General features: G+C 39.9%; 1 protein-coding gene across 3 annotated transcripts in view; it reads right to left on the minus strand.

Moving 5' to 3' along the window:
* The window catches only part of LOC118363424 (protocadherin-15-like), a 318,783-nt gene that overhangs the window by 244,182 nt on the left and 56,661 nt on the right, over positions 1-17,940 (minus strand). For 2 of the 3 annotated variants that reach the window (XM_052491888.1, XM_052491871.1), the window contains exon 2: positions 2,374-2,485. In XM_052491888.1, the coding sequence (XP_052347848.1) occupies positions 2,374-2,458 (85 nt within the window). In that variant the 5' untranslated portion in view covers positions 2,459-2,485. Of the gene's footprint in view, positions 1-2,373; positions 2,486-10,452; positions 10,823-17,940 lie in introns of those variants that run through there. The other variant, XM_052491880.1, reaches the window with a different exon arrangement.

The following is a 17,940-nucleotide window of genomic DNA, read 5'->3' on the forward strand; positions in this document are numbered from 1 at the left end:
TATATGATTCTAAATTAAATAATAATTGCTTTGTCTAAAAAGTAACATTGGAGAGATTTCGTTTTCATTTAACCTAGAGTGAGCGAGAAAAAGACCATTCTTGAACATGGAGTGAGACATTCTCACTAATTTGTGAATAAAGCCAGTCATTTAGAATGATTTATTTCTGGAGAAACCTAGCTTGATTATTTAGCAGACATCACTTGCTTATATTCAGTTAACACATATCTTAAGAATATCATGGAATATTTGAACATTTTGGTTTCTCCATGCTTGTCTCAGAGCCGCGCGAAACGGTGCTGAAATAGACGTCCACAGCGGGAAGGCTATGTATTCTGTGCCCACTCATGGTATCTCTCTTCGGTTACACATCCTTGGAATAGCAGAACAGCATAAAGGTCCAGTTGGCCCTTGCTGTGCCTGGTGAGCAGTTGGTCAAGTTCTGTAGTCAGAAAAGGAATGGAAATGTCAGGGTGAACCGAAATCCTGCCTCTGCCTGTTGGAGGTGGAGTTCCAGAGCTCACAGGTGTGCCTGGCATGGATTGTGACTCCATCTCGTCCCTCGCCATTTTCAACGCGTGAGTGAGTCAATGACTATTCAAGCCATTGACTATTCAAGCCATTGACTCACTGATGAATGAAGATAATGTGCGATCGGCAAAGGCAATCTGTAACCTGCGGGCATCACGGTTCGGTAAGAAATGTTTATATATATATATATATATATATATTATTTGTATAAAAACAATCTCAGAACACTGACCATGTGTGTTCGACTGGTTTTGAATTGTTCTGTAGTTTCGACCCAATGATTTATCTGACAAACAAAGAACTTTGCGTCCTCCAGGCCCAGATCAAAGCTGGCATTCAGTAAGTCATCTTCACAGACAAACCAACCGTGGCCCTTGAGCAATTTGCTCAAAATTGCTACAGAAAAAAAGGAAGAAGATCAAGAAGATTAACAAAGGCATAAATATGTTGATGAAGAAATGCTGTTTTGTGCTGTTTTGAGTTAAAAATGTAACACAGAGTACTTAAGCATCGAATACAGTGCAAGTTTTTTACATTGCAAGAATTTCACAACAGTAGCCGGGCTATAAAAAGTCTATTGTCTTGCTAATTGAAATCACTTGCATGATGGTCTACATTCTTTATTATAACCACAATGTCACACAATTTGTATCTAGCTTTCCAATGACTTTTAGAGTTTGGGAATTACAAATGTGCGCTTTCTTTTTAGTTACATTGCTTTCGTTTGAACGTGCAGACTTTTTTCTTTAAATTATTGTTTTATGTCGGATGCAACAAAAAACTACTTCTATTTGGCTGTTAAACCTCATAACTTAACTGGCTGAGGTAGGCTATTTTATATAGGTCTAGGCTCCGAAGAAAATAGACTCCAATTAAGCCCACTTGTTGTTTGTAAAGTCAAATTCAAAAGGCACTCGAGCATCTGAGCAAACTTTTTTGCGGGTGCATGGCAACAGCCGGATAAGATGAGGAAAAAGAAGAAAATAAAGACTTGTGAGGCATCTGTTTCTCAAACTAGACACTCTAATGTACTTGTCCTCTTGCTCTGCAGTGGGGCCTCCCACTCCTCTTTCTATTCTGGTTAGAGACAGTTTGCGCTGTTTTGTGAAGGGTGAAAGTTTCTTGCCAATTTCTCGCATGGAATAGCCTTCATTTCTCAGAACAAGAACAGACTGATGAGTTTCAGAAGAAAGTTATTTGTTTCTAGGCATTTTGAGCCTGTAATCAAACCCACAAATGCTGAGGATCCAGATACTCAACTAGTCTAAAGAAGGCCAGTTTTATTGCTTCTTTAATCAGAACAACAGTTTTCGGCTGTGTTAACATAATTGCAAAAGGGTTTTCTAATGATCAATTAGCCTTTTAAGATGATAAACTTGGATTAGTTAACACAACATGCCATTGGAACACAGGAGTGATGGTTACTGGTAATGGGCCTCTGTAAACCTATGTAGATATTCCATAAAAAAATAACCATTTCCAGCTACAATAGTCATTTACAACATTAACAATGTCTACACTGTATGTCTGATCAATTTGGTGTTATTTTAATGGACAATTATTTTTGCTTTTCTTTCAAAAACAAGGAAATGTCTTAGTGACCCCAAACTTTTGAACGGTAATATATATATATATATATACATACATACATACATACATACATACATACATACATACATACATACATACATACATACATACATACATACATACATACATACATACATACATACATACATACATACATACATACATACATACATACATACATACATACATACATACATACATGTACAGTGTGCATAGGATATGGGTACTGAGGAGGAGGTATAGAGGACTTACCATCTGTGTCTTGAGACAGGCAACAAGTAGCTAACAGCAGAAGTCCTATCCCTAACCATTTGAAGTGCCATGACCTCCTCTGCATTTTTGTCAATCGTTACTGCGTGCCTACCTGGAGGGCGAGAGAGAGAGAGAGAGAGAGAGAGAGAGAGAGAGAGAGAGAGAGAGAAAGAGCGAGAGAGAGAGAGAGAGAGAGAGAGAGAGAGAGAGAGAGAGAGAGAGAGAGAGAGAGAGAGAGAGAGAGAGAGAGAGAGAGAGAGAGAGAAAGAAAGACAGATAAGGAAAATTACTTTTCTGTCGTGTATGTCATAATAAGTGCAAAGGGTTTTGTCCTGCCATCCTGACTTGAACAGGAAAAACTCCCCTATCCACTAGGTCTAATTAGTTTCATAGCCAGGTCATAATAGCTGAAATCTTTACATCCACATGTTAACATGAACATCGACAACACAGAACAAACAAACTGCTATGCCATGGAATCTTTGACATGGTATCATTGACATGGTATCTTGACATGGTATCTTGTTAACATATGAACTCTTTCTCTACATTGTCCACTATTCCATCTCCCGAATCCCAAAAACCTAACCCTCACAGGGGAATTGCAGGTATTCGGAAAGGAATCTGAGTCAGTCCATTTCAAAGGACATATCCTACCCAATTTTACCTTAGTGAAAGTATTTTTTCGAAGGGCTACGGGGGTCTTCTATCAAATTCAGGTTCTCTCATGTAATACCACCAGGGAGGAACTACATTCAACTATTCCCTTTGAAGTAGACAGTGTAGTTTATAGTGTTTTCCACCTGAGAGATATTACAGTAACGGTCCACAATAAAGTATAGCTTTGATGTTTACTTCGTGTCTTCATTGGTAACTAATTATATGAAAATCGGTCTCTTCCATGTATCCCTTCACTACTGATAATATACCCCCAAAAATGTTTTGGGGAAATGTATTGAAAGAGGATTGTAAGAGGATAGTGCTAGGGTAAAAATGCATGCAATCGCTAAGATATGCAGGTAATGTGAATTCATGACTGTGTGGATCTCACAGACGGTGCAGAATACAATGTTATGTGTCATACTTGGGGCGGCAGGAAGCTTAGTGGTTAGAGCATTGGGCCAGTAACCAAAAGGTGGCTGGATGGAGTCCCCGAGCTGACAAGGTTGTTGTTCAAATCTGTTGTTCTCCCCCTGAACAAGGCAGTTAACCCACTGTTCCCTGGTAGGCCGTCATTGCAAATAAGAATTTGTTCTTAACTGACTTACCTAGTTAAATTAATAAAAGCAATTTCGCTCAAACTAAAATATAAAACCAATGGAGAAATGCAATGGGTTGAAATAATTTTTAAATAGTACATACTTTGGTAGAAGGCTTTAGTCCTGAGCAAAGGAAAAATACCACACAGTCAGAGACATATCGTGATGTAGGCTATCAAGCTAACCGATTCCTTATAACATCAAGCCCTTCTCTTTCTGAACTGATTCGAGTTGCAAGTGTTATTGTCACGTATTCAGCAGATTTAAACAGTGCAGTGAAATGTTTAACTTGCGAGCTCTTTCCCAACAATGTGTAACCGATGTGAAATGGCTAACTAGTTAGCGGTGGTGCGTGCTAATAGCGTTTCAATTGGTGACGTCACTCGCTTTGAGACCTTGAAGTAGTGATTCCCCTTGCTCTGTAAGGGCCGTGGCTTTTGTGGAGCGATGGGTAGCGATGCTTCGAGGGTGACTGTTGATGTGTGCAGAGGGTCCCTGGTTCAAGCCCAGGTTTGGTTTAAGTAGTGTGGGGGGTTTAATTTAAAACAATTAACCAGTCAGATAAGCACTCCAAACAGTCTGCCCGACGGCTTGGAGGCGTCTGCATGGTCCTAAAGCACACCAATTGCCTCGTTTTGTATCACATTCCAATGATAAAACTGGGGGGGGCACGAAAATGCAATTTCAGAATGTGGGGGACATGCCCGCCCGCACCCCCCACCATCCCCAGTGAAAGTTGCGCCTCTGGTCATGTAAGTAGACTGATAACTATGGTCTTTGCACCTCTAAACCAAGAGATTCTTTGGAGAGAAAATGTAATTTCATACACTCCATTGTCAGAACAGATGCATATCTTTCCCCAATTGTAGTTCTGTTCCCAGATGAAACCAGAGAGACCTCTGACAACCAAGACTCAAAAGCTAAATGAACACTGGGGTTTCAAAGCTTTAATGCCAAAATATGTCTGGTTTTCTCATGTAGCAGAGCTTTTGAGCATTTAATCCACCCAGGTAATTGACTGCAGAGACATTTTAAAAACATACATCCATCCACACACACCAAACAAGAGCACACACGCGCACATGCACCCACACATGCATGTATGCCCACACACGCACACACACGCACGAACACCCACACGGTAAACATCTTCCCCATTATTGATATAGGTCTCAATAAGCTAATGGACCAAGACAGAGCCCTTCACTTCAGCTTTAATCCCTTAGAGTAACAGAGACAACACCTGCCTTCCTGTGCCATTGGCTCAACCTCCCAGCAGCACAATCTCACAAAAAGGCTCCACATCTACTCTGACAACAACTATCTTTTATTAATATTCTTTGAGAGAGAAAGCTAATATATTTTCGGAGAAAAAAAATGATTTCCAATATTTTGTAAAGTGGAAAAAGTTGGCATAAGAAGAGAAAAACTACGATATTATATGTGTTCTCTGAAAGGTTTTCTTGAATAGGCTGTTGGTTCTTCCTGTAATCTAATGTCTGTGAAATGGAGGAGACTGGAAAGTAACATGGTACTTTGGAAGCCATAAATGTGTATTGTCTGAGAAGCAGGCAAAGGGCAGATAGGTAATGGACCACATTTAACTTGTTAACGCAGTTAATCCAGTTCTGTCACCGGTGTTTCACTAACTCTGAGGAGAAACACCATTAGCCAGGCGAGCTATCTAACGGGAAACTATTCATTGGGAATAATGAGGCGGAAAGGGAATGTGATGTTTTCGGAACTGGCAATAACACTGAAGGAAGGATTACTCTTACCGGTAATTAGTAGATCAGTAAAAAAAACAGCCATCTTTACTTAACTTTAACGCAACATTTCACTAGAAACTTGATAAACCTTTACAACATATTAATCCGTCCAATGGCGCTCTACTGTCTTGGAAAAGAAAATACCTTGCCAAAAAAAAGTTACATCTCTTTAGTGTATTCTTCATTGGACATTGTGTAATGGTCTTTCCCAGAGAACTTTAATATATATTAGGCTGGTGAAATTTAGCCCTCATTATGCACAGTGAAAGGTAATCAGGCAGGACTGGGTTGTAGTGGAGCAGGAGCCAGAGGAGAGTAATGATGGCACTGATGCACATCAACACTAACACCGGAGCACCTTGATTTACTCATGCAAGAGAGCCTCCCTGAAACATCTCTGAAATATCTACAACCCTCAGAAATATCTGTATCAAGATGATAGTTCTAACATTTACATTGTTTGCAAACAAAATATTTGGGGTTCCGATTTGAGGTGACAGTTGAACTGAACTGATGAGACATCTACAGTAGAAGTTCAATTGTTCATGAATCAATGGGTAAATATCATTCATTTAAAAGTCTAACAATGGATGTAGCAACTGCAGATTGCCCTTTTAAAGGTCTACAAGCTCTACTAAAGCTACTGAAGCCTACACGATAAACAAGATGAATTGAAGAATGCAAAATGAAGGCAAATAACGAGAGGAATCAAAAGACTAATAATTTGTTAGATTTGGTATAATTGTGAGTGTTTTTCCCCTCATTAAAAAAAAATCTGTGAATGACTCATGTTCAGAGATGAATGACCTAAACCAGGGGAACAAATTAATATAATTATATAATTAATATAATATAAATTAATATAATTATGTGCTTTATCATCCAGATTGCCACAAATGAATGCTCCTGACTAGAGTGTTTTTTGTGTTAATCGTAATGAAACAAAACTATGACACAATGGATGTTGAGCATAATGTCCTCGACACTGTGCTTTAGCTATTTATAATACAACACCGGTAAGTGAACTAAAGTATGTCAATGGACATCATTATATTTCATAATGTGGCACTGCAGAGGGCTGCAGCACAAAAGATTGCAAGCCTAAAGGTATCGCAGTACTGTTCAGCACCATGGACAGCACCAGAATCCTCAATAGTGTACAAAACATTAGGAACACCTGCAACACTGCTGGGTTTTTCATGCTCAACAGTTTCCTGTGTGTATCGAGAATGGTCCACCACCCAAAGGACATCCAGCCAACTTGACACAACTGTGGAAAGCATTGGAGTCAACATGGGCCAGCAACCCTGTGGAACGCTTTCGACACCTTTTAGTCCATGCCCCAATGAATTGAGGCTGTCGTGAGGGCAAAAGGGGTGCAACTCAATATTATGAAGATGTTCCTATTGTTTTGTATACTCAGTGTTGATCCAGTAATATCAGTAGCCCCAATAGCACCAGCCTATTCAGCACCATGGACAGCAGCTACAAAAGCACCAGTACTGTTTAGTAACCATGGACAGCAGCCCCAATAGCACCAGCCTATTCAGCACCATGGACAGCAGCCCCAATAGCACCAGCCTATTCAGCACCATGGACAGCAGCCCCAATAGCACCCGCCTATTTAGCACCATGGACAGCACCCATCACTACATTTTCAGTACCATGGGCAGAGTCAGCTGGACAAACAAGGGCTGTTTGGTAGCTTGAGCACATTAAAAACAAATATTTTTATTTAGAAGTGTCCAACTTGCATACTTTTTCTGAAATGAGCAGAGGAATTCAGAGAAATCACATTATTTGAGCCAGCAATTGTATAAAAGAACTTTCACAGCTGACTGCCTCAAGGGCTCTAAATAATAAACTCAAAGCCAAACTCATCATTCTCAAATGTAGAGGAGACAAAGGTGAAAGTGTTGACTGAGTTTTCAAGCACTTTAATCCAAAACACAGACCCTGATTCACATACTCTTTTTGAAGGTCTAACAGGCATAGCAGAAGCAAAACCTCTCCGTCAGTGTTCTGTTTTTCCGTCCTCTGGATGGAAGTGAACTGATTCTATGCAGGTTTGGGGAGAATGGACCGGACAGACGCAGCAAACGGCATTTGTTTCAAATGACAAGCTTATTCAATGAATCCCTCTTTCGTTATTTTCTCCCTGTTCTGTTCACTGCTGCTGGCTACAGATTGGTCTAGGTGGCAATGATGGATGGTTAGAACAAACATTTCTGGACAGCTAATTAAAGAAATCTAATTCGATAAGGGGGCTCCAGACTTAAAGAGCATTAAATGCAGTGCCTGAAAGCAGGCTGAATCCAATTACCCATTGTCTTTAATGAGAGGGAGAAAGCTTAACAAGCTATTGGCACCCAGACTGATTATTTGGAGCATGATCCACAAATGTTTTGGTCTCCTTTGATGAGCAACATTGAAAGACATTTAGAAATATAGTAATTATGTCTAAATGTAAAAATGGACACAGCCAAGTACTCAACTGCTCTACAATTCCCTCTCTCTACTACTGGATACAAACAGACAAGACAACTGAATGAGAGCAAGACACGCCTCTTGTAGACATAGTGGAAATGCAATTCAGTGAGTATCCGGTAAAGGTTCAATGCTAGAAGCAGCTTGTTGACCCTAACCAGGAAGGGTCCTGACTTCTGACTCAGTGAGATCAGTGATGAGCCCACGGCAATGTGTACCCAGTCGAACTGGTAAACACGATGACCTGGCTAAACATCAGCATTGACTTTGATGTTTGTATCCTCATCTTACACTTGGAGAAGGTTACTATTGCGTCCAGCCCAGAGGTTATGCTTATGAAGCAACGGGATGAACTCTTGTAGCTTAGCATATGGGCCATTGATTTAACATCAATTGATGAGGTCTAGTTCTGGGCTGCATTTGACTTGTGTGTGGAGGCTGACAAATTGCAGTATGTTTTTAAGACATTTTTAGATATTCAATTAACATTCCCCATACAGCATTATGTCATCAGGTGTCAGAGAAAGGAAGGCTTGTATTATGTCCTTCAGGTGTCAGAGAAAGGAAGGCTTGTATTATGTCATCAGGTGTCAGAGAAAGGAAGGCTTGTATTATGTCATCAGGTGTCAGAGAAAGAAAATACACGCCTATGTCATCAGGTGTCAGAGAAAGAAAGGCTTGTATTATGTCCTTCAGGTGTCAGAGAAAGGAAGGCTTGTATTATGTCATCGGGTGTCAGAGAAAGGTAGGCTTGTCATCGGGTGTCAGAGAAAGGTAGGCTTGTCATCAGGTGTCAGAGAAAGGAAGGCTTGTAATTATGTCATCGGGTGTCAGAGAAAGGTAGGCTTGTATTATGTCATCAGGTGTCAGAGAAAGGAAGGCTTGTATTATGTCCTTCAGGTGTCAGAGAAAGGAAGGTTTGTATTATGTCATCAGGTGTCAGAGAAAGGAAGGCTTGTATTATGTCCTTCAGGTGTCAGAGAAAGGAAGGTTTGTATTATGTCATCGGGTGTCAGAGAAAGGTAGGCTTGTCATCGGGTGTCAGAGAAAGGTAGGCTTGTCATCAGGTGTCAGAGAAAGGAAGGCTTGTAATTATGTCATCGGGTGTCAGAGAAAGGTAGGTTTGTATTATGTCATCAGGTGTCAGAGAAAGGAAGGTTTGTATTATGTCATCAGGTGTCAGAGAAAAGAAGGTTTGTATTATGTCCTTCAGGTGTCAGAGAAAGGAAGGTTTGTCACCAGGTGTCAGAGAAAGGAAGGCTTGTCACCAGGTGTCAGAGAAAGGAAGGCTTGTCATCAGGTGTCAGAGAAAGGAAGGCTTGTCACCAGGTGTCAGAGAAAGGAAGGCTTGTATTATGTCCTTCAGGTGTCAGAGAAAGGAAGGCTTGTCACCAGGTGTCAGAGAAAGGAAGGCTTGTAATTATGTCATCGGGTGTCAGAGAAAGGTAGGCTTGTCATCGGGTGTCAGAGAAAGGAAGGTTTGTATTATGTCATCAGGTGTCAGAGAAAGGAAGGTTTGTATTATGTCATCAGGTGTCAGAGAAAGGAAGGTTTGTATTATGTCCTTCAGGTGTCAGAGAAAGGAAGGTTTGTATTATGTCCTTCAGGTGTCAGAGAAAGGAAGGTTTGTCACCAGGTGTCAGAGAAAGGAAGGCTTGTATTATGTCATCAGGTGTCAGAGAAAGGAAGGCTTGTCACCAGGTGTCAGAGAAAGGAAGGCTTGTAATTATGTCCTTGAGTTGTCAGAGAAAGGAAGGCTTGTAATTATGTCATCAGGTGTCCGAGAAAGGAAGGCTTCTATTATGTATGCAGTAGCTGTAGTGTGTTATGCAAATGATGCATATGCAGATGTATGCAACACCCTTGATAATTAAACCGATGTAGGCTACCGCTCTTTTTCACAGATCAGTTTGGGACATTGGGGATTAAATTCTGGTTCAGGGATCCTTGGGACATCCCTACCCTAAACCTTACAGAACCCTAAGCTTAAACATGTTAAATGTTAACTTCAATGGGAAGGGACATCCCAAGCCTAACAAAGGACACTTTCGTTTGCAGTTAGGCTACTTTCACCTTACATCTACAAAGGCAAGGCAACAGATTGTTGAGAATGTTCACGCTAATTGGATGACCCTTTGCATAATCATGCCAGCATTAAGTACAATGGGAGAATGTAACTGTACACTTAAAATAGATAAATATAGTATTGTAAACCTTTAATTCACATGAGTGTTATTGCAAAGGGTTTTGTAGGTATGGGATAACGTTCTTCACGTTGTGGTGTCATGTCGAGAAATTCCGGTTACACGTTTGTATGCGTTCTATAATAGGTAAATACAGTATTCCCGGCAAAATAATAACTTGTCCATTATATCCAAAAAAAGTCGTTCACCCAGGATGACCATTATATGAAACGGACAAATAGTGACAGCCAGTCTGATACACTGACTTTAGCAGGACCCTGCAATAGACTGGCACTTCATTCTGTAAAATCATTAGCATAAAAACATTTCAAACACTCTTTTCTTCTAAAAAATACAAGTAATGGGCAGAAAAAGACTTACCATTCGCTCTAAAGCCATGTAAATCCTGTCCCGATTGTGCTTCTTAGAGAAAAACGCATCCTGAGGAATCCCTGAACATCTGGAACTCTATCGCCCTCTGTCTGCTTTGCCTTCCCGTTCCCGTTCTAAAGTGGCATTCAGAAACAGAAATCACACGCTCTCCTCCAGCGATAAGTGGCAAAGTAGCCAGTGTGGAACTTGCTTGTATCAGAATAGGCTCCGTCTGAATTGATGACTGCTACTACTCGAGCGCCTGAACAGTAGTCTCCTTGGGTACTCTATGTATTAACCAGAGCGTCGCTGCTCAGAGAGGAAATGTCCATTGAAGCTGTGAATTCACAACAGCACTACATCGCCGTAATCTAAATAGGACACAGTAAAACTCAGATTCATGTGCCCGCTGCGGATAGCTCACTATGGGCAGACCCAGCCTGGTCTCATCGACGAGAAGCAACATAGTAAACGCAAATCCAGGACACTCGAATTAGTATGATACTGTGTGTTATGTTTGGTATGGTTACATAAAACAGAGGCGGTTGGTCGGGATGGGTGAATGTATAATGCAAATGTCTAACAACCCAAAGGTTGCGAGTTCAAATCTCATCATGGACTACGTTAGCATTTTAGTTAATTAGCACATTTTCAACTATTTACTTCTTTTGAGCTACTTTTCAACTACTTAGCATGCTAGCTAACCCTTCCCTAGCCTTAACCCTTTAGCTAACCCTTCACATAACCATTTGAGCTAATCCTTCCCCTAACCCTAATTCCTAAACTTAACCCTAACCGTCATACGAAATGTGTGAGATATCCACAAATGAATACATACCATACGAAAAATAATATATCATACTAAATACAGTGTGATGGATTTACAAAGAGAAAAATACAAATGGATCTGAGACCAGGCTACAACCAAGCATGAGCTGTGTTCAAATCAAATTGTATTAGTCACATGTGCCTAATACAACAGGTAGACCTCACAGGTTCACCTCACAGTGAAATGCTTACTTACGAGCCCCAAACCAGCAATGCAGTTAAAAAAATATATGGATAAGAATAAGAAATAAAAGTAACAAGTAATTAAAGAGCAGCAGTAAATTAACAATAGCAAGACTATATACAGGGGATACCGGTACAGAGTCAATGTGCCGGTTAGTTGAGGTAATATGTACATGTTGGTAGAGTTATTAAAGTGACAATGCTTAGATAGTAACCGAGTAGCAGCAGTGTAAAAGAGGGGGATAGGGGGGAGCAATGCAAATAGTCTGGGTAGCTATTTGATTCGGTGTTCAGGAGTATTATGGCTTGGGGGTAGAAGCTGTTTAGAAGCGTCTTGGACCTAGACTTGGCGCTCCGGTACTGCTTGCCGTGCAGTAGAAGAAAGAATAGTCTATGACTAGGCTGGAGTCTTTGACAATTATTAGGGCCTTCCTCGGACACTGCCTGGGATAGAGGTCCTGTATGGCAGGAAGCTTGGCCACAGTGATGTACTGGGCCAGTCGCACTACCCTCTGTATTTTGTGGAGCGACAGGTTGTATAACCTATTCAAATAACTAATGACTCCTCAACATGTTTCATGATCGTGGAATGCCAAGAGACTGTTGACTATTGTGCAAGTATAGTACTGTAACCTACACTTACTCTTGCCAAATTGCTTTTAATTTATGTTTTTTTTATTTTTTATATAAAGTGAAAATTGCATCATCAAACATCCTACTAAGTGTAACAGTATTGCTTCTGTCCCTCCAATCGCCTCAACCTGGGCTTGAACCAGGAATCCTCTGCACACATGAACAACAGTCACACTTAAAGCATCGTTACCTGTTGCTCCACAAAATCCACAACCACTGCAGAGCAAGGGAAATAACATCTTCAAGGTCTCAGAGTGAGTGACATCACAGATTGAAACGCTACTAGCGCGCACCGCTAACTAGCTAGCATTTTCACACTAGTTACATAAGCATGGACCGACAGCATCTTCTATTTTTGGTCCTTTTTTTGGCGCGGTCCAGACCGGCCTTGATTTCAACGTCCACGGACGTTGATTTTAGGTCTGTTCCGGAACGGACCAAATCTGAACCAGTCATAGACGTCTGTGTTTGCTTCAGATTTTTCATTAGAATAATACCCAACATGCTTTGCAAGTCTTTGTTTTTTACATGACATTTACGTCATTCAGCATGCATGCAGGACTTTAAGGCGCTGTGGATAAAAGTGTTTGCGAGATGGCATATATTATTATATTCATACCTCTTGATTTATTCAACATTTTGAAAGACTGAATTGAAAATGTATTAAAATATTTTTTTTCTCTCACCCATATACACACAATTCCCAAATAATGACAATGTGATTTATTGAAAATGAAATACAGAAATCTCATTTACATAAGTATTCACACCCATTCACTATGAAACTCCAAATTGAGCTCAGGTGCATCCAATTTTCCTTCCCAATGTCCCTACAACGTGATTGGTGTCCACCTGTGGCCAATTGAATTGTTTGGGCATGATTTAGAAAGAATCACACCTGTCTATATAAGGTCCCACATTTGACACTGCATGTCAGGACAGAAACTATACTATGAAGTACAAGGAACTGCCTGTAGATCTCCAATATATAATTGTGATGAGGCATATATCTGGGGAAAGGTATAAAACCATTTCTGGAGTGTTGAAAGTTTTCAAGAGCCTAGTGGTCGCCATCATTGGTGAAATTGAAAATAATATGGAACTACTCAGCCTCTGCCTTGAGCTGACCTTCCAACCAAACTGAGCAAACATGCAAGAAGGACCTTGGTCAGGGAGGTGACGAAGAACCCAATATCAACCCTGGTAGAACTACAGAGTTCCTTGGCTGAGATGAGAGAACATCCCAGTCTTTAAAGCACTTCACCAATCTGGGCTTTATGGGAGAGTAGCCGGAAGCCACTGCTGAGAATAAGGCACATGACACCATGCATGGAGTTTGTAAAAAGGCACTTGAAAGACTAAGTGCATAAGGAAAATTTTTGTGGTTTGATGACAGAAACATTTAACTCTTTGGCCTGAATGCAAAGCTTTATGTCTGGAGAAAACCAGGCACAAATCATCACCCGTCTAACACAATCCCTACCATGAAGCATGGCGGTGGTAGAATCATGCGATCGGGATGCTTTTCAGAGGCAGGGACATGGACACTGGTAAGGATAGAGGTAATAATAAAGAACCAAATACAGGGAAATCCTTGATGAGAACCTGCTTCAGAGCAGACAACCTTAGAACTGATATCTTCACCCCAGTCTAACAGGAAAATGACCCCAAGAATGACCCCAAGCATACAACTGGAATGGCTTCAGAACAAGAATGTAAAAGTCCTTGAGTGGCATAGCCAAAGCCCAGACTTGAATCTCATTGAAAATCTGTGGAAAGACTTGAAGATTGCTGTTCCCTGTCGCTCCCCATCTAATTTAAAAGAGCTTGAGAAAATCTCCAAGGAAGAATAAGAGAAAATCCCAAATCCAGATGTGCAAAGCTGATACAGACATACCCAAGACTCAAAGCTGTAATCAACATCAGGAAAATATGTATTTTCACCTTTCATTCAGAACCTAAAATTAACCTAACAGCAAGGTCTGGAAAATTTTACAAAGTCATTTTACACACTAGGATGGGTCTACAGTTATATTGTGTTTCCACCTCTAATAGTAAAAGGTTTGTGAGTGCAGAGCAATTATAGCATAGTGGCTTTACCTTCTGTCCATCTGTTCAGTGAGTAGGATTACATCAAATCCTGTTGAGCCAGGGTATTCAGAAAGCCAAGGACTAGTAGTAAGTGGTCATCAAATCAACTGTGATAGAGTCGAGCAATGATAAAAAAGGATTTGTAATAAATTTGTGTGAATGATGTAACACGAGTTACTAGGCAGGTCTCCATTGACCCAGGTAAAAAAAAAAATGTAAAAAAAATACATTACGACATGTGTAATGAAAACAGTTGATAAAAAACACATTTTCTAACGATCAACAACATTTTGATCCATTCAACAGGGTGTATTTTCATTTTGATATTGGAAACATTGTTCTTCAACACTGAAATATAAACATGCAACAAATTCCCGAGTGGCGCAGCGGTCTAATGCACAGCATCTCAATGCTAGAGGAGTCACTACAGACACACTGGTTCGAATCCAGGCTTTATCACACCCGGCTGTGATTGTGAGTCCTATAGGGCTGCGCACAATTGGCCCAGCGTTGGCCGGTGTAAGCCTTCATTGTAAATAAGAATTTGTTCTTAACTGACTTGTCTAGTTAAGTAAGAGTTTACTGAGTTACAGTTCATATAAGAAAATATGTCAATTTAAATAATTTAATTTGGCCTTAAATCTACAGATTTCACATGACTGCGTGTTCAGATATGCCTCTGTTGGTCACAGATACCTTAAAAAAGAGTGGTCAGTATCTGGTGTGACCACGATTTGCCTCATGCAGCGCGACATCTCCTTTGTATAGAGTTGATTGTGGCCTGTTGAATGTTGTCCCACTCCTCTTCAATGGCTGTGCGAAGTTGCAGGATATTGGCGAGAACTGGCACACTGTCGATCCACAGCATCCCAAACTTGCTCAATGGGTGACATGTCTGGTGAGAATGCAGGCCAAGGAAGAACAGACATTTTCAGCTTCCAGGAATTGTGTACAGATCTTTGAAACATGGGGCTGTGCATTATCATGCTGAAACATGAGGTGATGACAGTGGATGAATGGCACGGTAATGGGCCTCAGGATCTCATCACGGTATTTCTGTGCATTCAAATTGCAATCGATAAAATGCAATAGTGTTCATTGTCCGTAGCTTATGCCTGCCTGCCCATACCATAACCCCACCACCACTTTTTGTGCATATGGAACATTTTTGGGATCATTTATTTCAGCTCATGTTGAATTTTTGTTCAATGTATAAAGCTCTACTACACTCTTAATTCTAAATGCCTACTGCTTGCTAAATAAACATTTAAACTATACAAATTGTTTCTTTGCTGGGCAAGGATTGTCCTGACTTTCAATAATGCCCGAATTGCTTCGCCCTGCTTTTCTGGTTGGCTGGCAAGCTTCACCATCCACTTATTTCCGATCTACAGGAGTGCAAGTTTCACAATGGCACGGACCATGGCGATACATTCAGGCACATGGGAATTATTAGAATATGGAAAATATTAGTCAATTATTGCATTCTACCCGCAGGCTACCTGAGACATGAACCAGATAGGTGGGAAGGCATACAGGGTGTCGCCAATTTATAAATGCCTTATTTGCCGAAATGGGTTAATGGAGACTCTTCAACCACAACCTTTTAATTCAACACTGCACAGTGGTTGCTCAACTAAAAGTTTGAGATTATGCTGTGGGTCATTTGTGGTTCAGTACGGTACCCAGTGTCACTGATTCATTGCTCCAGACCAGCGCAAGAGGGAGTTAGAGCACTGATTATGCTTTTGGGTCCTACTGTGTCTCTAACTGACGATGAATGGTGAACATAAACCTAATAGAAACTGATTGTGCACAACTTCAGAATTGAATTTCAATTAACTGAATGATGAGGATGAAGGTGATTGAATTTAGAACAATAGTGTAAGAATTGCTATTTCCCTGTCCTGCATGCACACACCCGGAAAAATACAATTTTTTTTTGTTACTACTTTGGATAAAAAATAAATAATTAACAACATTCTTTCTGATAGTCTTTAATAAATAAATATTTTGGTTATCCTGACCTGGACACCATGTAATATAATAGTCCATTATGGGCTATTAGCAGGACAATAGACTCACCATGACATAATAATAATAATAATATAATATATGCCATTTAGACATTATGTGACGTATGGGTTAGCAGGACAATCTACCAACTGAGCTACAGAAGGACCATTAGCGACGATTAGCAGGACAATTATAATAGACATTATGGACTATTAGCAGGACAATAGACTCACCATGTATTATAATAGACCATTATGGACTATTAGCAGGACAATAGACCCACCATGTATTATAATAGACCATTTTGGACTATTAGCAGGACAATAGACTCACCATGTATTATAATAGTCCATTATGGACTATTAGCAGGACAATAGACTCACGATGTATTATAATAGACCATTATGGACTATTAGCAGGACAATAGACTCGCCATGTATTATAATAGACCATTATGGACTATTAGCAGGACAATAGACCCACCATGTATTATAATAGACCATTATGGGCTATTAGCAGGACAATAGACTCACCATGTATTATAATAGTCCATTATGGACTATTAGCAGGACAATAGACTTACCATGTATTATAATAGTCCATTATGGACTATTAGCAGGACAATAGACCCACCATGTATTATAATAGACCATTATGGACGATTAGCAGGACAATAGACTCACCATGTATTATAATAGACCATTATGGACTATTAGCAGGACAATAGACCCACCATGTATTATAATAGACCATTATGGACTATTAGCAGGACAATAGACTCACCATGTATTATAATAGACCATTATGGAATATTAGCAGGACAATAGACTCACCATGTATTATAATAGACCATTATGGACTATTAGCAGGACAATAGACTCACCATGTAGTATAATAGACCATTATGGACTATTAGCAGGACAATAGACTCACCATGTATTATAATAGTCCATTATGGACTATTAGCAGGACAATAGACCCACCATGTATTATAATAGACCATTATGGACGATTAGCAGGACAATAGACTCACCATGTATTATAATAGACCATTATGGAATATTAGCAGGACAATAGACTCACCATGTATTATAATAGACCATTATGGAATATTAGCAGGACAATAGACTCACCATGTAATATAATAGTCCATTATGGGCTATTAGCAGGACAATAGACTCACCATGTATTATAATAGACATTATGGACGATTAGCAGGACAATAGACTCACCATGTATTATAATAGACATTATGGACTATTAGCAGGACAATAGACTCACCATGTATTATAATAGACCATTATGGACTATTAGCAGGACAATAGACCCACCATGTATTATAATAGACCATTATGGACTATTAGCAGGACAATAGACTCACCATGTATTATAATAGTCCATTATGGACTATTAGCAGGACAATAGACTCACCATGTATTATAATAGACCATTATGGAATATTAGCAGGACAATAGACTCACCATGTATTATAATAGACCATTATGGACTATTAGCAGGACAATAGACTCACCATGTATTATAATAGTCCATTATGGACTATTAGCAGGACAATAGACTCACCATGTATTATAATAGACCATTATGGAATATTAGCAGGACAATAGACTCACCATGTATTATAATAGACCATTATGGACTATTAGCAGGACAATAGACTCACCATGTATTATAATAGTCCATTATGGACTATTAGCAGGACAATAGACTCATCATGTATTATAATAG

The sequence above is a fragment of the Oncorhynchus keta genome, chromosome 3, assembly GCF_023373465.1.
Source record: "Oncorhynchus keta strain PuntledgeMale-10-30-2019 chromosome 3, Oket_V2, whole genome shotgun sequence".
Classification (NCBI taxonomy): Eukaryota; Metazoa; Chordata; class Actinopteri; order Salmoniformes; family Salmonidae; genus Oncorhynchus; species Oncorhynchus keta.